The 20,478-nt window shown below is 37.8% G+C and overlaps 1 protein-coding gene across 10 annotated transcripts in view; it reads left to right on the top strand.

The window, feature by feature from the left end:
- The window catches only part of RABGAP1 (RAB GTPase activating protein 1), a 160,561-nt gene that overhangs the window by 108,209 nt on the left and 31,874 nt on the right, over positions 1-20,478 (top strand). For all 10 annotated transcript variants that reach the window (XR_009694646.1, XM_061154702.1, XM_061154704.1 and 7 more), the window contains 2 exons: positions 13,789-13,902; positions 17,366-17,440. Coding sequence is in view for 9 of the 10 variants with exons in the window: in XM_061154702.1 (XP_061010685.1) it covers positions 13,789-13,902; positions 17,366-17,440 (189 nt within the window). In the remaining variant the exon portion in view is untranslated. The remainder of the gene's footprint in view (positions 1-13,788; positions 13,903-17,365; positions 17,441-20,478) is intronic.

Raw genomic sequence — 20,478 nt, 5'->3', positions numbered from 1 at the left:
TTGGTTGAGCTTTCAAAGTCTTTTATTAAATGTTATCCAGTGAACACTTTACTAGAATTATGAGATTTGTATCTGAGAGTAAATCACCAGGATAAATATACAAAGCAGTGTCTACCCACAAATCTGGTTTACACTGAAATTCCTGCTTACTGCACTGGTGTGGAATAACAGCACTGCAAGTTTGAAAGAAAACTAATTTGAAGATAAGTGGTGCTAGTTAAATAGGGACAAGTAAAATTATGTTTGTACAGGTACACATTTTTATGTTCTTGAAATCTGAATTTAAGGTAAAAATGTACACTGTTAGTGTTAAGTGAGCCCATCAAACATATTTATTTCTAGAATTCTGATTGCTTAAACTATAAATGGAATTGAGGGCTTTAATATGTTTTATGGGTTTCCCAGGTGGCACAGTGATAAAGGAATCTACCTACCAGTGCAGGAGATGCAGGAGACACGTGTTAAATTCCTGGGTCAGGAAGAGCCCCTGGAGTAGGAAATGGCAACCTGGTCCAGTATTCTTGCCTAGAAAATTCCATGGACAGGGGAACCTGGTGGGCTACAGTCCATGGGGATGCAAAGAGTGGGACACAACTAAACATGCATGCACACACAGTTTGTTTTTTACAAGTACACTGTACCTCGTATTACTGAGGTATTGAGGTGTACCTTATTAGAATATTTGCAATTCAGAGAAGTAGGAAAATGTAAATAAGACAGAGATTTGGGAGATAGAACATTAAGAAAATGATTTTACCTCAAAGTTGTTGGTCCCTATTTATTCATTTTTAAGCATAGTACTTCTTAAATTTCATTTTCCTTCTTTTGAGTTTTTATTCTAGGGAATTTTAAAAACTAAGTCTTTAAAATCACTTCTGACAATCTGTAGCTGACTTTTAAAGAGCAAAATGTAGCCAAAAAATTATTTTATTTCTGAGAAATATATTGTGAAGATAAGATAGAGCATGGTGGATTTGAGTGGAGTTGTTTTGTTTTCTTAAGTATTACATGATGGCATTTAACAAAGCATTTATTTCATTCCAAATAATCTTTAAGAAGATCTAACTTTTTCTTTAGGCAACAAGTTACTTTGGAAATAATCTTCTCTATGCTGGTTATTTCTCATGGCAGCCTTCCACTGCATTTTCTTTGTTTGGGTACTTTCTTTTTCTTCCTGCCATTCTTAGCTTTCTATTTTTCAACTTGAGTTTACAAAGGGTGTGTATTCAAAGAGTTTCCGTCAGTTCCCAGTACCTTGTTAATCCTGAGAAGTTACTCAGTGAGCCAATTCTCACAGTAAGGTATAAAAATAGTCTTCCAGAAAAATTACAGAACCTGGTACCACTGTGATTTGAACTTATGGATGACTTTCAAAACCAAGATGGGACCAAAAAAACAGTACAAATGTTATTTCCTTAGATTTTTGTCTGCACGAATTATTTTAGACAAGCCTTACGCTTTAAGAAAGTAACAAAGCCTCGCTAGTGCTTTCTCATACACACTAAAAAGAGCTTAAGAATTGGGGACAAGAAAGAAATCACCTAGAAATTAATTACATGAACAGACTCTTTTTTTATTACTCTTGAGCTTGTACCCACAGCATTCATTTCAACAGTTTTACTCCACAAATCAGTCCAGCGTTTTATTGAGTGCCTAAGTAAGTGCAAATCTTAATATGGTACATTTGTTTCAATTAGTGAACCAACATTGATACATTACTATTAAGCAAAGTCCATGCTTTAGATTTCCATCGTTTATTCTTAATGTCCGTTTTCTCTTCCAGATCCCATCTAGGATACTACATTTTGTTTAGTCATCCTCTCTCTGTAGGCTTCTCCTGTTGGTAGTAGTTTCTTAGACTTTCCTTGCTTTTGATGACTTTGGCGGCTATAAGGAATGCTGGTCAGGTATTTTATAGAATCTCCCTCATTTGGAATTTGTCTGGTGTTTTTCTCATAAGTTTATGAGTTTGGGGGAAGAAGAATACGTAGCAAACTCCCCTTGTCATCACCTCACATCGAGGGAACGTGCTGTGCTGTCAACATGACTTGTCACTGCTGGTGTGCACCTTGAGCACCCCACTGAGGGCATGTCTGTCAGATTTCTTCAGTGTTGTTACTTTTTTCACCCCCTTACCATCCTGTACTCCTCTGAAGGAAGACTCTGGGCACAACCAACAGAGGAGTGGGCTCCCTCCATGAGGGCAGGGTGTTTACATAAATTATTTGGAGCTCTCTCTGGAAGATTTGCCTCTTCCCCTCTGCCCCCATTTATTTACTTATTTGTTCATTTATTTATATAAGTATAGATCCATGGATATTTATTTTATGCTTAGCTTATAATCTAGTATTACGTCATTAATTTTGTTGCTCAAATTGTTCTAGCTTTGACTACTAGAAATTCTGTTTGGCACATACTTCCCTTTGACATGTTCCCATGGTTGTGGGTGGTTTTCTTTGTGGTGTGAGTTGGGGGGAGGTGCTTCCTTATCCTCTGCCAATTCTCGATGTTCTAGGATTATCTTGTGTATTTCCTGCCCCAGTCCTAGAATCAATCTTTTCCATAAGGAGCCTGGTTCCTTTTATTGGTAAATGGTATTGGAAACCAAGGTCCTGGCACGAGATGTGTTCATTGCTGACTGACTGACTGTGTGTGTACTCAGTCGTATCTGACTCTGTGATCCCATGCACTGTGGCCCGCCAGGCTCTTCTGTCCATGGGATTGCCCAGGCGAGAATCGTGGAGTGGGTTGCCATTTCCAGGTTGCCTCTTTCAGGGGATCTTCCTGACTCAGGGATCAAACCCATGTCTCCTGTGGCGACTGCATTGGCAGGACCACTGAGCCACTTTGGGAAGCTTCTCAACTGACAGAACGAGGGAATATTTGCATGATAGTGCCTTTCTTTCCCCTCTATATTTGTCAACATGTGGGTTCAGCAAAAAAATGCATTGGTGAGAGTGGGATGGGAGTCTGTAAATTTTATATGCCATTCTCTGCAACTTTAAGAGACAGTTCTTATATACAGACCAGAAGGAAGCTGAGACAAGTGTATAAGTGACGGTTCCAAAACAGGAGGGCAGTTACTCTAAAGGTGATACCAGTGTCCTGTATGAACTGGAGTGTGCAACTTTCCTGGAGGACAGATTGGCACTGCAGCTCAAATCCCAGAACACAAGAGCTATGCTGGATTTTTAGGGAAAAGAGTGATTGCACAGATCCTCTCTTCCCCTTCAGAATCACAGCTCTACTTCACAGTTTTGTTTATAGGAAAAGTAGTAGAACAGCCTGAATATACCAAAGTCTGAGATTCAGCCTAGTAAATTATGGCCGTGTTCAGTTCAGTCACTCAGTCGTGTCCAACTTTTTGCGACCCCATGAACCACAGCACGCCAGGCCTCCCTGTCCATCACCAACTCCCAGAGTCCACCCACACCCATGTCCATCGAGTCCATGATGCCATCCAGCCATCTCATCCTCTGTAGTCTCCTTCTCTTGCCTCCAATCGTTCCCAGCATCAGGGTCTTTTCAAATGAGTCAGCTCTTCACATCAGGTGGCCAAAGTATTGGAGTTTCAGCTTCAGCATCAGTCCTTCCAGTGAACATTCAGGATTGATTTCCTTTAGGATGGACTGGTTGGATCTCCTTGCAGTCCAAGGGACTCTCAAGAGTCTTCTCCAACACCACAATTCAAAAGCATCAATTCTTCGGCGCTCAGCCTTCCTTATAGTCCAACTCTTATATCCATACATGACTACTGGGAAAAACCATAGCCTTGACTAGACGGACCTTTGTTGGCAAAGTAATGTCTCTGCTTTTAAATATGCTCTCTAGGTTGGTCATAACTTTCCTTCCAAGGAGTAAGCGTCTTTTAATTTCATGGCTGCAATCACCATCTGCAGTGATTTTGGAGCCCAGAAAAATAAAGTCAGCCACTGTTTCCCCATCTGTTTGCCATGAAGTGATGGGACCGGATGCCACGATCTTAGTTCTCTGAATGTTGAGCTTTAAGCCAACTTTTTCACTCTGCTCTTTCACTTTCATTAAGAGGCTCTTTAGTTCTTCTTCACTTTCTGCCATAAGGGTGATGTCATCTGCATATCTGAGGTTATTGATATTTCTCCCAGCGATCTTGATTCCAGCTTATGCTTCCTCCAGCCCAGCGTTTCTCATGATGTACTCTGCATAGAAGTTAAATAAGCAGGGTGACAATATACAGCCTTGACATATTCCTTTTCCTATTTGGAACCAGTCTGTTATTCCATGTCCAGTTCTAACTGTTGCTTCCTGACCTGCATACAGGTTTCTTAGGAGGCAGGTCAGGCGGTCTGATATTCCCATCTCTTTCAGAATTTTCCAGTTTATTGTGATCCACATAGTCAAAGGCTTTGTTATAGTCAATGGAACTCTCTTGTTACTGTCCACTAAAAATGCTAGGGAATAACTGTCAAATAACAGAAAAAGAGGCTTACGACATTTTGCAGTTAGTAAAAGTTAATTTTCAAAACAATATAAACTCTATTTTAAAAATAATTATATAAAAGCTAGGCATATGCTCACCAAACATAAGCTACAGTTACTTGAGTTGTGAAATTATCTCTTTTTTTCTTATTTTTTCCCCAGTATTATAATTGTAAGGGAGCAGAAATGTTTTATTAAAATAAGAAAACAAAAAGGGCTTGTTATTATACTAAGAAAATTAAAGGTTAGATTTGTCTTTTTAAAATGCAGTAAGGTGTATCATTGAACTTCCCTGGTGGCTTACATAGTAAAGAATATGCCTGCAATGCAGGAGACTTGGGTTCGATCTGGGTCGGAAGAGCCCCTGGAGAAGGGAATGGCAGCCCACTCCAGTATTCTTGCCTGGAGAATTCCATGGACAGAGGAGCTTGGCGGACTAAAGTCCGTGGGGTCACAAAGAATCGGACACAACCGAGTGGCTAACACTTAAAACTTAAAGCTGTATCATTAATTTGGGCTTATGTTTGGGAAACAGTGACTAGTCCCATTTGATAAGAGTGTGGGAACGGGAAATAAAGATTCAGATTTTAGCGTGAGGTTTTAATTCTCTGTATTTGTTTAGTGAATACATTTTTAAAGTGCTATTATTTTATAGCATTTTAGTAAAATTATTTCCAGCAATGTATGTTACGCATTCCATTATATGAATGGTAATATGTTTGTCTTTTTTTTTCCCCTATTAATGGACATTTGAGGTTTCTAGTTTTTGGCCATTGCAAATAATATTACTATAAACATTTTTCTATATGTTTTTTCCTCTTAGATACATGGTTTTGTTTCTTCTGTGTGAAACTGAAATTTGGAGTAAAATTGCTGGGTCTGGGTAAATGCCTATTTAACTTCACAGGAAACTGCCTTGTAATTCATTGAAGTGGTTGTGTCATTTTATATCTCCACTAGCAACAATGATTTCTAGTTATTTCATATCCTCACCAACATTTGGTATTGTCTTTTTATTTTAGCCAGTCTAATATGTTTTAATGTGTATATTTAGAATTTCTGAGTTGTGTGTACTGTTTGTGTTACTGCTTGAAATATAAGGAACAATATGCCATTCTTTACTGCATTGCTGCTATAGAAATATACAAGACTTTGGAGAGTTGACTTTTGTGAAATACAGCAAATATTTTTAACATTCATTATTACATGGGGAAAAAGTGTTCAAAGGCATATACATTTCAAGTTGTGGTATCTTGTTTGTGGTAAAATTTCTGCAAGTAAAACATATGAAGTTAATCAACAGTAACATGTCAGTGTATTCTAAATCATTCCAGAGATCTCTCTGGTCATGTTGCTGGTGACAAGTTATCATGTTGTATATTTAGGGGACTTGGCAAACTTCGGCAAATCCAGCATGCTTCTTGTTTTGAAAATACAGTTTTATTAGAATGAAGAAGTGCTTATTCATTTACATATTGTCTTTTTACATATTTACTGTGCAGAGGAAGAGTTGAGGAAATGTTTGCCATCTGGCTCTTAACAGAAAAAGTTCACAGAATGTTACTACTGTACAGTTGTATGGCAGTTTTGTTTTCTTCAGGACAGTAAAGCTATTTTTTTTCTTACGATAAATGAAGCAGCTAAAACATAAAGCCAGTTGATTAAAAGAACTACATCTGTGTGACTTCAGTAGCTTTCAGGACATATCACCTTACAATAGTTTTTCCATTTCTTGTTCCTTTAAGGTTTAATTGTTCTTCATGACTGCCTTAAGTACATTTGTAAGTTCAGTCGCTCAGTCATATCCAACTGTTTGCGACCCCATGGACTGCAGCACACCAGGCTTCCCTGTCCATCACCAACTCCCAGAGCTTGCTCAAACTCATGTCCATCAAGTCTGTGATGCCATCCAACCATCTCATCCTATGTCGTCCCCTTCTCCTCCTGTCCTCAGTCTTTCCCAGCATCAGGGTCTTTTCCAGTGAGTCAGTTCTTCACATCAGGTGGCCAAAGTATTGAAGCTTCCACATCAGTCCTTCCAATGAATATTCAGGACTGATTTCTGTTAGGATTACTGGTTTGATCTCCTCGCAGTCCATGGGACCCTCAAGAGTCTTCTCCAACACCACAGTTGAAAAGCATCAGTTCTTCAGTGCTCAGCTTGCTTTATAGTCCAACTCTCACATCCATGCATGACTACTGGAAAAACTGTAGCTTTGACTAGTTAAAAACTTTCACATTTGTAAAAACTTTACTAATTACAGTCTGCTGAAAATATGTACTTGGTTGACTAACTTAATTTGGCTGTGAATACTGTCATCCAGTATACTTTATGCTAACAAGTTCCCTGTATCAGCTATGTCTATGTTTAACTACTTAGAAATAACAAGACTGTGTATCATGGTATAAATCTTAAATTTTATAAGCACTTGAGTTTGGATGGTTTACAAAAGCTCTTTTCTGTGTTCTCTTAGGAAAGAATTGTCCAAAATGTTACTGTGATTTGTTTTCAGAATCTTTTCAAATTTAACGATGTCATTATTATGATAGGAACTCACAAAATCCATCATTGTTAGAATTTTTGGATCATTTTTGTACAGGTTGGCCTCTGGCAAGTCTAATGGATTTATTCCCAAGTTCTTCAGCATATTTCCTAAGACCAAATATTTTAAGCAAGTGGTTTGCATAGAGCTCCTCAATTTATTATCATTCTTGAAGGCTTCAAAAATGCAGTATGTGAATTTTCAAAGTCACCACCTCTGAAGGGCATTTTACCCCTTACCCGATGACTTCCATGATCAAACGGTTAGAGGGAAGGCAGATGGATGAGAACTAACCAGTTACAGAGTTTTTTCAGAGAAGTTTTTTATGTGTTCCTATTCTATGTACATTTGAATTTCTAAATCATATCTCTGTCATAACTGTGTATCCATTTTCAAGTTATCTTTATCATCAGTCAGTCTGTTATAACTGACACAGCTGGCGTAGAATATTTTGAAGCTTTTTGTACTTCTGTCATTCTTCATATAATTTTCTAAGTTTCATGTTTGTCTTAAGCCACAATCTATCCTTCATAGCCTGTTTGAGAACTTCCATTTTTGTTTCATAAAATTCCGGAGTGATTTCATCTGACATTTTAAAAAACCAGAAATCTCTTTTGGAAATACACAGTGGAGATGTAATTCAAGAATAGAATTTACAACTTTTTCAGAATAATTTATTGTAGCTGAACTTCAAAAGTAGATCAATAACATGTCCATTCATCATTTTTGAAAAGTTTTGTCAATGTGAAATTTATTTTAATTATTGTTTTAGTGCTTTAAGTCCTCTTCCTCTTTTTTGTTTTTAAGTTCTAGAACCTTTCAGAAACTACTTAATGCTGCTTTGGGTCATCTTCCTTCAATGCTTTAAAATTATCATTCTGATTTTCCAGGTCTCCACTTGATTGAATTATTCTCTACAGAGTGTTCCAGGTAGTAGCTCTCCTCTCATCACCAAGAACTCATTCTTTTTAGTAGAGGCTCTGACTGGCTTGCTCATTGTGGTTTTAATTGACATTGTCCTGGTAACTGCCTTTTCATTTATTTATCTAATGTGTCTGCTCAAATTTTTGCCCATTTTATTATGTCATCTCTTTAAGTTTTTATATATATTCTGAATATAGTTCCTTTTCAGATGCATGTACTACTGGCCTGTTTCTTTTCTTAATGATGTATTTTATAAGCAGGAAATTTTTAATTTTGGTGAAATCCAATTATTTTTCCTCTTAATGACTCTAGGGGTACAATAAGTTTTTGTCATGCTACACTTTCACAATTGAAGCTGAGACTTTTATGGTCTGTTGCTGTTTGAGCTATTCATGAAACAGTTTTATTTCAAATAAAGATTTCTTAACTCCCAATATGCTTGTAGTTTTCTCTTTGTGTTGCTATTTTATATTCTATGTGTTTGTTAAAATTAAAACTGAGTTTTAATTTTAATTCAGGGGAATTCCTGGCAGTTCAGGGGTTGGACTTGGTGCTTTCACTGTGGGGTCCTAGGTTCAATCCTTGGTTGGGGAACTAAGATCCTGCAAGCTGCACAGTGTGGCCAAAAATAAACACATACATAAAACTGAGTTGAATTCACATATCCTAGGCTGAATAAAAACTATTTAACCCACAGTAACATATATTTTTAATATAGACTCCCTTTCTTGTAATTTCTCTTGATAACTGCAGGATGATTTATTTTGCATTTTGAGCTGAAGGGCCCAGTCTTTACTCTGTTCTGTTTCTTTCTCTTTTTTGCTTTGAGAAGAAGCGTGAATCTTTATTGTCACATTGTAGTGGAAAATGTTGAAATCATCTAAATGTTTATCCACAGTAGAATAGATAAATAACTTTATACATAAATAACTACATAGTTAATAGAGTTAAATGCACTTGAGCTATGTTTATCACCATGGATTAATCATTAAAATATAGTATTGAACAAAAGAAGCTACTGAAGAAGACATGGATTATAATGTCATTTATAGAAAATACTTTAAACGTTCTGTAAAGGGTATATATGGTTTATAGATACTATATTCATATACATATATTAATACATGCATCTATACACATATATGTACATAACATACATTAAAACATGCCTGGCAATGATAGCAAAATCAGGATAGTGGTTAACTATAAAAGAAGGAAGAGGGCATATGAGATTGGAATTAGGTGTACATTGTTGTATCTATGTTGTTTGCTTTCTTAATCTTGATAATCTACATGTGTATTCATTATATATTCTCTATACTTTCAGCATTACTGAAATATTTCATAATAAAACCCCTGAGTAAGCAAATTTTCAGTTTTGGGATGGCTTGGTAAAATCAGTATACTTCCCTAAAGGTACTGATAAGGCACTTAATTTTTTAAAATAACCTTAATTTCTTTTGTTAAAAAATAAGGAGAAGCCACAAGGGGGGCTCTGATCTATTTCTCATGACAGTTATTCTCTTGCCTGCATATGACACAATTTGAAAGTCACTAATGAATCAATCATTATAGCAATCTTGGTTTTTTCAGGTATTTAGTCAGAATGTCTTTAATTATTAATAAGGTTCTCTTCTGATTTAGTCTCCTGCCTTTTTCACATGAGTCTTGAATTAATAAATGTTAGCATTAGAGATTGTGGTTTGGGGAGAGCTGTTGATCACATGAGCATTGTCATCACTCAATTTTAAGGAAGCTTTTGGATTTTTCTTAAGATATATTTATCAAGCACTAAGTGTGTGTCATGATTTTGCTAGGCTCTGTGGAAGTTACAAAACTAAACCAACAGTTTCTACCCCTATGTGAATAGTTTTATAGGAAGATAAGATATATAAAAGTAAAAACAATACGCATTCTGTGAACCGTGTGTGTGTGTGTGTGTGTACTCTGTATAACAGTGTGTGTGCACACGCATATTTGTGTGCATGAGTATGTGCTTATTTGTGTGTGGATGTGTGTGTGTTTAGAGGACAGCCCCAGCTCTCAGGGTACTGGATGCTTTGCTTGCTTTCACTTTTATCAAGTGTTTTATATATGTGTCAGACGGTTCTGGAAGCTCTTTGTTGTTGTTCAGTCACTAAGTCATGCCCCACTCTCTTGTGATCCCAGTGGATTGTAGCCCACCATGCTCCTCTGTCCATCAGATTTCCCAGGCAAGAATACTAGAGGGTTGCCATTTCCTTTTCCAGGGGATCTTCCCAGGTGAGCTAACCCATGTCCCCTTCATTGCAGGCAGGTTCTTTACCACTGAGCCACCAGGGAAGCCTTGGAAGCTCTTTCTTTACCTGTTTATAATTTGTAGATTATTTAATGTAACTATCATTACAGTTTTATAAGGTAGGTGATATTAACCAGAGAAGATAAGCTTACCTTAAGTTTTTCAGCAAAGTAAGGGAATAGGACAGCTTTTAAACCCAGGTACGTCTGACTCTAAGCTAAGCCCCTGGTTTTAAGGCCTTAAAGATGAATTGGCATCCTTTTCATTTTTTAGGTACATGTAGCTAAACTAGTACTGGAAATTCTTAATCTAAAGGACCTGAATCATCCAGGGGCTCTTGTTTGGTTGTATGTGTATGTCTTTTGTTTGTTTGCCATTTTAAAATCACCTTTATTTAGATGTGATGTATGTACAATAAAATTCACCACCTTTAAGTGAACAACACATGTTTTAATTAGTACCACAGATGTGATGGATAATAATTCCATCACTTCAAAAAGTTCTCTTAGTTCAGTTCAGTTCAATCGCTCAGTCGTGACCAACTTCTTGCAACCCCAGGGACTGCAGCACGCCAGGGTTCCCTTTCCATCACCAACTCCAGAGCTTACTCAAACTCGGTCCATCGAGTTGGTGATGCCATCCAACCATCTCATCCTCTGTCATCCCCTTCTCCTCCTGGCCTCAATCTTTCCCAGCATCAAGGTCTTTTCCAGTGAGTCAGCTCTTCGCATCAGGTAGCCAAAGTATTGGAGTTTCAGCCTCAACATCAGTCCTTCCAGTGAACACTCAGGATTGATCTCCTTTAGGGTGGACTGGTTGGATCTCCTTGCAGTCCAAGGGACTCTCAAGAATGTTCTCCAACACCACAGTTCAAAAGCATCAATTCTTTGGCACTCCACTTTCTTTACAGTCCTACTCTCACATCCATGTATGACTACTGGAAAAACCATAGCTTTGACTAGAAAAACCTTTCTTGGCAAAGTAATGCCTCTGCTTTTTAATATGCATATTAAAAAGTTCTCTAATAGCTCTTAAAAATTAGCCTTTCTCCCTTGAGCCCCAGCCCCTTCCAAACATTGATCTGCTTTCTTTACTTTGTAATTTTGTCTTTTGTAGAATTGCCTATACATGGAATTATAGAAAGTAGTCTTTTATGTCTATCTTACTGCATACAGTTTTCACGCTTTTGTGATCTATCATGTTGCGTATCACTGGGTTTTCCCCTTTTACTGCTGAGTAGTATTCCGTCACTATATGAATGTACCACTGTTTCTTTATCCATTTACCCACTGGAGCCCGGTTTGGGCTATCAGGAATCACATTGCTATGAACATTTGAGTTCAAATATTTACATGTATTTTTATTTTCATTTCTCTTGGATGACTATGTAGACATGAGTCACTGAATTGCATGATAAGCATATGTTTAACTTTATAAGAAACTTCCAAACAGTTTCTATAATATTTGTACCATTTTGCATTCCCACCAGCAATGTATGAGAGTTCAAGTTGTTCTTCACCCTTTGCCAATCCTTTGTATATTGGGTACTTTTCATTTTAGCATTTAGTGACCATGTAGAGAAATCTCATTGAACTTCTAATTTATATTTTGCTGATAACTAATGATGTTGAAATTTTTTGTGTGTTTATTTGCCATCTCTGTGTCTTCTTTTGTGAAGCATTTATTCCATCTTTTACCACCATTCCCCTCCTCCCTTTAAATCAGTTATTTGTCGCCTTATTTATTTTGAGAGTTATATGTTCTGGATATAAGTCTCTTATCAGATAGATTTAATAGGTGATTTATCCTGTTCATGGCTTACATTTTTCATGTTTTTAACGGTAGGTTTTGAATATTAAAAGATTTTTAATTTGATGAAGTCCAGTTTATCATCTTTTTCTTTATGATTTTGTGACTCATAGGGACCCCTCTAGGTAGCTTTGCAGACCTCTTTCTGTTCAGCTTTCCTGTTTGGTACTCTGAGCTACAGACTCTTAGCTACCTTGCCCTCCCTGAATTCTGCTGTCTCTTTTCTCAATTCAGGGAGGTACTCCCTATCCCCAGCTCTGTTTCCGCTCCGTGTGTTACAGCCTAGAAGCTGCCACCAGGCAACCAACCACTGTAGTCTTAATTCTCACCTTGCAGTTTGTGCTGCAGGGATCACCACAGCTCAGAGCTGCCCTGACTGTTGTTAATGATGCATTAAAAACTAGTAGTCAGAAAAAATAAAAAATCCCGATAGTCTGCCAGTAAATCTCTTTGGAAAGCAGTTTGGCAGTATCACTGTAGGCTTAAATAGTTTGCAGATTAAGAAAGAGCATAGGCTTAAAGTTAGCTCACTAGTGATGGAGGTTGAAAGGATAAGACTAGTATTTAAGCATACAAACTTGTAATGAGTAGTAAATAAGCCAGAAATCTAATGCACAGTATTTGGAATGTAGGCAGTAATATAATACTGTACTGCAGCTACAATGTGATACTGCTATACTGGGAATCATTTTACAATATAGTGTGAATGTATCAAAGTGAAAGTGTTAGTCACTCAGTCCACTCTTTGCAACTCCTTGGAGAGTAACATGCCCTACACTTTAAATTTACATGATGTTGCATGTTAAATTTATACAGTAAAATTTTTTTTTAATATAAAGTTATTTTAGATTCCACAACTGTAAAATATTCATGGCCCTGGGAACCTGATTACCTAAAAGGCTAGAAAAATTACCAGACCAAAAAAAATATTACTGATTTTTCACTTGAAACAAGAGTGTCAGGCTCTTGGATGCTGTGCTGAAATAATGCAGTCTCACTGAGGAGAATCAAGTCTGTTGTCTTAGCTCTGAGGACAATACATTGTTAAAACAGAAGGCCATGTTCCTGTGCTACAGTTCTTCACTGCATGAGCAAATAAAGTTTAACAAAGGAAAGCTGTTAGAAATAGCTGGGTGTTTGGCATATTTTATGCATTACTGATATTCGTTTAGTTTTAATTACTCATTGTAGAAGAGGAAACAGTTTTTCTCCATTGGTAAAAAAGCAAGGGATATTTTCCCATAGCCCATTTGAATCTGTAGGCATTTGATAGTCTCGTTTCATATTGAGTAGAAGGCTATGTGTTTTTATGCCATTTGCCTCTGGGTAAATTCCAATCCGGGAACTTCTGTTTTCCTTTTGAGAACCTGGCCCATGAGTTTTGTGCCAAAGGATCAATTAAAGCAGCAATTTTTGTACTCAGTATTTCTAACGGGAGCATTTTGCCTCTTTCTTTTGAGGTTAGATTGAGTGTTTTCCTATGGGAAATCCATTTTGAAACACATATTCCTTCTTAACAATAGAAAGGTTATCACCTGCACTTCCTTGCAGCAGGGATGGAGTATACATGAGGTGTATAGAGTGAAACGAGTCTCTTTTCTGTCTTCCTTTTTTTCCCTCTTAATATTTGCTTTTCCTTCCCTGAAGATGCAGGCACGCATGTGTGTATGTATGTTCCTGCAGCATTTTAAAGCAGGTAAATTAGAAGACGACCTTGTTGTATTAGCCTAGACAAGTACATCCATCTGAACCTTCTGCTTCCTGGTGTTTCCACAGGAGTCTCCCCAGGACAGTGCTATCACTCGTGATATTAACCGGACATTCCCAGCCCACGACTACTTTAAGGACACAGGAGGAGATGGACAAGATTCCTTATATAAAATATGCAAGGTATTTCATACCCGAAAAAAAGACTGTTTTAGGCGGTCATTCTGTTTCTTTCAAATTATGCAAAAGATAACTGCAAAATGTAATTTGTATTTTATGTCCAAGAATGCAAAAAAAGAGAATAGTTTTTGTAAAACCAGAAGTAACAAGATAATTTTAGATTCATGGTAAACAGGAAATAATTTAAAACAAAATGGTAGGATTTCTTTTAATCAGGACTTTCAGTCAGTAGTTCCCTGGCACCACATTTAGACTCGCGAGCTGGTTTAATGTCACAAGCCTCTGAGTCCTACAGCATTGCAAACTCCTTTTTAGTATTCACGTTGTAAGTGATGAATTTGACCTTCTTGAACCTCAGAACTAGGCTTTGGTCTATTCCTTCTAAAACTAAGCAAGTACCTATTTAGCACTTACTATATAGGAAGTACAAGCAAGGCACAAGACATACCCTCAAGGAATTTGCATATTATGGTTGAGAAGGCAAAACCAACGGCTAGTTTTAGGACAGACTAGCAATAAAAGACAGTTTCTCCAATGATAAATTGAAAGTGTTAGCCACTCAATCATGTCTGACTCTTTGTGACCCCATGGACTGTAGCCCACCATGGGATTCTCCAGGCAAGAATACTACATTGGGTAGCCATTCCCTTCTCCAGGGGATTTTCCTGACCCAGGATTGAACCCGGGTCACCTGCATCGCAGGAGGATTCTTTTCCGTCTGAGCCACCAGGGAAGCCCCAGTGACAAACTAGATGCTTTAAACTATAAGGACGCTTGGAACTTAGCAAACTGTTTCTTAGGTTTAATTTCAGTTTCCTCATAGAACTTACAGAGCTATCATTTCTGTTGTGATCCTCTTCTCATCATCCTTTTTAACCCCTGCTCAGTTGTGCTTACCGTTTAAGGAAACAATCTAGCTATCCCTCACCTTCCTTCAAAATGTCACAGAAAGAAACCCTGTTCTCACTGACTCTGATCCCGTACTCCTGACCCCCTGTGCTGTGGTTTCTCTCTCATGGTGATCTTAATTACAACTTTATCTGCTCCTGATTTCTCCCCCTTCTGGTTAAGCTCTCACTTCTGTAACAGCTTCTTTGATTCCCTCCCTAGTAACTTTTTCTCTCTCTATTGCAAGTTCCTAAAACAGAGGCCTTCTTTCTAGGTGCTCAGCCACTGGTTACTGTAGCTCTCCACTGTCTACCGGGGTGACTCCTTCCACCCTACAGCCTCAGTTGTCACCACTGCATAAATGTTTCCAAATCTACATTAGCTCAAGGCCTGAATTTCCAGCTGCTTTTTGGTCTCCTTGTGGAAGTCTGTCAAGTATATCAGAAAAGGTATAATAATAATACAGTCCATTTAAAAACATACTTCGTTATGAAAATTTTCAAACATCCATAAAAGTTGAATAGTGTAAATGAGTTTGTGTATATCCCTACCCAGATACAAAATTTATCAACATATTGCCACAGTTGCTTCATCTTCCCTTTAAAAAAATTTTTCCTAAAGTGCTTTAAAGCAAACTTCAAACATCACAGTCCTAAAGTCTTCACCATACATCAAAAAAATAAGATCATTATCTACTGGTCGCATTAACGAGCAATACCATCCAGTTGCCGTTCCATAATCAGTTTTCCCTAAATGTCTGTACAGCTTAGTTAGAATCAGGATCCAGCAATATTCCTACTGTGGTTAGTTGTTACATCTCTTTTAATTAAAAACAGTCCTTCTTTTACCCCTATGCCATTGTCTTGCTGAAGATACAGTCATTTTCAGTTATTTTTCTGTTCCTTCCTTTGGCCACATTCAGTTTGATGATTGTTGTCTCTTGTAGCAGTACTTTCCTCTATATTCACTGCCCTGGTACAGGCCACTATCATATGTTGCTGGCACTTACATAAAAGCTGCCTTGCGTTAGTCTCCCTGCCTTTGGGTTTGAGCCTGTTTATTCTTTTCTCTGTGTTGATCCTAGAACAGGATCATTTTAGTGGCCTCCATTAAACCCACAGAATGAAATCAAAATTCCTTAATTTCCTGGTCGTAAATCCATTAGCTTAGTATTAAAGGCATTCTGTAATATGTCCTGGCTTATTCCGTAAATATTTTATGCTTCAATCACATTGAACTTCTCACTGTACTCTAGTTGATTTGCTTGTCAGACTTCCCAGGTGAATTGTGAAATTTTCAAGGGCAAGAATCATTTGTTACATATATGAGCACCTGTAGCACTTGGCACAGTGCATGCCATCTTATAGTAGGTGCTCATTAAATGTTGATGAATTAATGAAATGCCTTTTCTTCCCCATATTTCCTTACAGCCCCCATGAACCTTATATTTCAAACATTTCCCAAGTGTGTTACATACTTTCATGTCTGTATGCATTCCTTCAGGCTTCTCTGTGAGCCTGAAAAATGCTCCCCTCCATTCTATACCTATAGAAAATTCAATACGTTTTTATCCCAGGACATAATTGATAAAGCCATACACTGAGTTCTTTACTTGAGGGGACTGAGAATAATACATCAGCTCTATTATATAAATACTGTGATTATTCTCATCATACAAATAAGGAATGTAAGTAGTGGGCCTAAGTAAGTCAGACCAGGATATTAGCAGTTGTGGAGTTCCAGTACAACTGTTAACTATGAAATCTTTATTCTTTCTTGACTAATCAAATGTTGTTTGCTACCTTCATCTGTATTGTCAAACAGCTTTCCACAGAGCTCTGTTAGCATATGTTACTGCTAGTTTTTAACAGCCTTAATGAAACTGGTTTGAACACTTGTTAGTTTTTACTGACTTGATAGTTGGAAAGTTGTCTCATTAAATTATAAAAGATCATTTCTAAGTCTCTCTGTGCATCTTGTCTTTGGAAAAGATGGGTGTTTCTTATTCTATAGGCCCTCTCATCAGATGAGCTTTGACAGAGTGGGGGATATAATGAGATTATATTGAATTTCACCTGAATTTATGAGAGCATGTTTACACATACAGACATTGACAGTGTTTGGTGAGTGCCTGGTATGTGTTGATGTGCTGCTAGGTTGAATAGGGCACCGCCCCTGCCCCAAGAAGTTAACAGTCTAGTAGAGAGGAGGAACCTCTAAAACGCAGTGTGTTAAGTGCTGTAATAAGCATACATTTGTAGTAAGTACCAGAGACCTACCGAGGAGAGAAAGAATCCTGGGGGAATGGGATATGTTTGGAACCTCAAGGAAGAGCGCATTTCCAGGCAGAGAAGGAAAAGCGTGAGCACAGACAGACAGACAGACTCCCGGCTCCCAAGGCAGGGGGCCTAGGTTCGACCCCTGCCTGTTGGAGAACTAGATCCCCCACACAACGACTCAAAGACCTCACACGCTGCAGCTGAGACCCAGTGCAGCCAGATAAAGTTTTGTGTTTTGTTTTATTTTTAAGACTGGCTACATTCATTTACACCTCCTGTGGTTTCCCCCCCCCCCCCAGGCTTATTCTGTGTATGATGAAGAGATTGGCTATTGCCAAGGCCAGTCGTTTCTCGCTGCTGTTCTGCTTCTCCATGTAAGTAATTAGGTCTCTGTGTGTACTTCTTAACACATATCCTGCCTCAGACTTGATCATGGCTTTGTATTGCCTTTGGGCAGACTCTAGTGCATGAGTGTTAACTCTCATATCTGGAAACCTTTTCCTTAATATAATGGCATCATGGGAGAGAAACATGGTAAAAATAAATGACAGTGTTGAAAATTGGTACAAGGGTAGAACTTTTTGTATTACTAGGATAATTGGATAGACTTTAGTCTTGGTTAAACCCTTTGGGGACGTTTTATCTTCTCTAGCCACTGTCATCAGTCTTTATTTTGAGATTTATGTATTGGACTAGGAGGGAGAAGTTGGCTTGCTTCAGTGCCATTTTATTCATTCATTCAGCAAAGACCTTTATCCTCCCTCTTCTTAGTGTTTCTTTAAATCCACAACCGAATTGAAAAATTGTTAACGTGAACACCTGTATACACTTGACTTAATTTATCAATTCAGTATTCTTCCACACTGCCTTTTCTGCATCTCTTTTCCTTCCTTTTTCACACACACAAAACACAGGTGTTTTATATTTTTATGGAAAAATTTGTTTGAAATTACTTTTGGATAATACAAGTAGCAAATATCAAAATACTCCACTCCTAAATACTTATGTATGTATCTCCTGAGGACCTAACCAGAATATCACAGGCAAATCTAACAAATTCAGTAATATTTTACCCACAGTCCATATTCAGTTTTGCCTGTTTACTCAGTGAAGTCCTTATAGATCTTTTTTTCCTAACCCAGATCAGTAAAGATTCAAACATCGCTTTTGATTGTCATTGCTTTTTATTTTTTTAATCTAAACTGTCCTCTTTGCCTTTTTGTGTGTCCCATGCCATTGACAATTTGCAAAATTCAAGCAAATCACCTTGTAAAACATCCCAGATTCTTGATTCGTCTGATCATTTCCTCATGATTCAAGTTAAAATGCTTGGCAAACATACCACACAGATGATGGTAGGAGAGTTCTTGAGCACTTGTTATGGTCTGAACTGTGCTAGATAGAGATCAGGAGTGAATGAAGTAAATATGACCCCAGCCCTTGTGGATGCAGAGCTAGTGAGGCTGCCTAGCTGTAGGCAAAAAAGCAGTGCAAGTATGTCATTGTTAATTTCAGTGGCTCTATGAAGGTACAGTGAAAAGTGTGATACAGGATAATAACAAGGAAGCCTCATTTACAGACTTCTCTGGCAAGGTAACCTTTAACATGAACCCTGAAGAAGGAGAAGGGACATCCATTCTCTTTTGTACTTTTCTGTATCATTTAACTTTCTTTAAACGTTGTTACAAAAATAATAGAACTATTTTGAGAACTAGAGTGGAGAACTAGAGCATTCCCAGCAAAGAGAATCGTATAGTATATGGAAGCCCTGAAATGGGGAAAACTTGGCCTCTAGAAGGAACTGAAAGAAGGGCAGTATGACCGGAGCATCAGGAGCCATGGGGAGTGGGGAGTGAGCTAGAGAGGTCAAGACCAGCTTGAAGGAGGGCCGTGGAGGCCAGGCCACACAGTCTAGATTTTGTTTCTCTAAGGAGAGGAAGTTGTTGAAGAGGTTTAATCCATTTTGTGTAGGTTGTAATAAAACTGTAACAAAACTACTTTATATCTTCTTGCTATGAACCTAGCTGATTGGTATTGGTAGGCATGCAAAAATGTGACAAAGCTATGACATTGATAAAGAAGAGGTCAAGTTTTTTTCCCCAGTCTTATTTACCTGTCATTGACAAATTAAAATTATGTATACAAGGTGTAAAATGTGGTTATTTGATATACTGTGCATGGTGAAATGATTCTCACATTCAGGCTGATTAACACTTCATCATGAGGTCAAGTTTTAAATTTTTGTTTTGTTGTTTTCATCATACTTCAATATCTCAGAGTCTCACCAAGTCTATATGGTTTGTTTTTGTTCTCAACTTTAGTGCAAGGACATTTATCCCCATTAAAGTATCACAACACTTTTAAAATGAGTTTCCCGATCAAGTCCCCAGTGTCTTGGTTTGAACTCTGTGCTGCTTGCCATTGTGTTTAAAATGAGTGTTTGATTCAGAGCAGGGGCAGATGTGCTGCGTAACATCAGAAATGCCACTCTAGGCAGGCCGCGTGTCCCTCAGCAAGTGAAGAGTTTAGTTGTCTTGATGATAAAGACCTCGAAGGTCTGGTCCTTTGCCCCCGAAGCCCTTACCTTTCCAACAGTGATTTGCTGTCCTCTTCTCATTTCATTTCTTAGTCTGATTTGCCCTTTAGCTCTGCTTTATTCCCAGTGTCTTTGCTCAGCTCACCGTCATCATCGTGTTCAACAGAAACCCATTCACCTTCCTGACATTTGAAAAGCTTGCTATGGTCACATCATGCCTTAAATATTTCCAGTGTTCTTTTTATATTTTGAAAACTAGCCATTTTGCCAGGTTCTCAAGAAGACGTTTTTCCGTAAAGTTACGGAAGATATATAAGTGAGTAGCATCTGTAAATAGAAGTGAAGTGTGGGAGGCTTTTTTAGTATTTTGTTACTGTAAGCATTACTATAATACCTGAAGCATTACTCCAAACATTAGAATACTTAAGGTTCTTCTGTAACTAGCCGTGTTTTTAGCAACGATGAGGAAGAAGAACATTTTTACTGAAATGAATTAACAGTTAAGGAGGTAAAATGATTTAACAAAGGTCTCATGATTTGGGGATGGTGGAACATATACTTAAGTGTAGTAGGCCTATTCTTAACTCAGTTCAAATCCTGTCCTCCCTCTAAAGCCTATTCCTAGCTCCCTCTGGAATACTCAGTCTTTTTTCTTGTGTTCCCACTGATCTTTCTCACTAATTCATTTTAGTTATTGTATGAGATTTAGTTATTTAGTTATTGTATGAGAGGTTCCTCAAGGACAGGAACAGTGTCTGACATAGAATAGGCATTATTAGTTATTTCCTGGTTGAAAGAATGAATGTTATAAAACACAACACAACTGAGATCTGAGGTACTACATACCACTGAATTTTACATACTGAGAAAACTTCT

This window comes from Dama dama, chromosome 11 (genome assembly GCF_033118175.1).
Source record: "Dama dama isolate Ldn47 chromosome 11, ASM3311817v1, whole genome shotgun sequence".
In the NCBI taxonomy this organism is placed as follows: Eukaryota; Metazoa; Chordata; class Mammalia; order Artiodactyla; family Cervidae; genus Dama; species Dama dama.
Note: the sequence above shows the minus strand (reverse complement) of the source record. Positions and strands in the feature narration are given on the sequence as shown.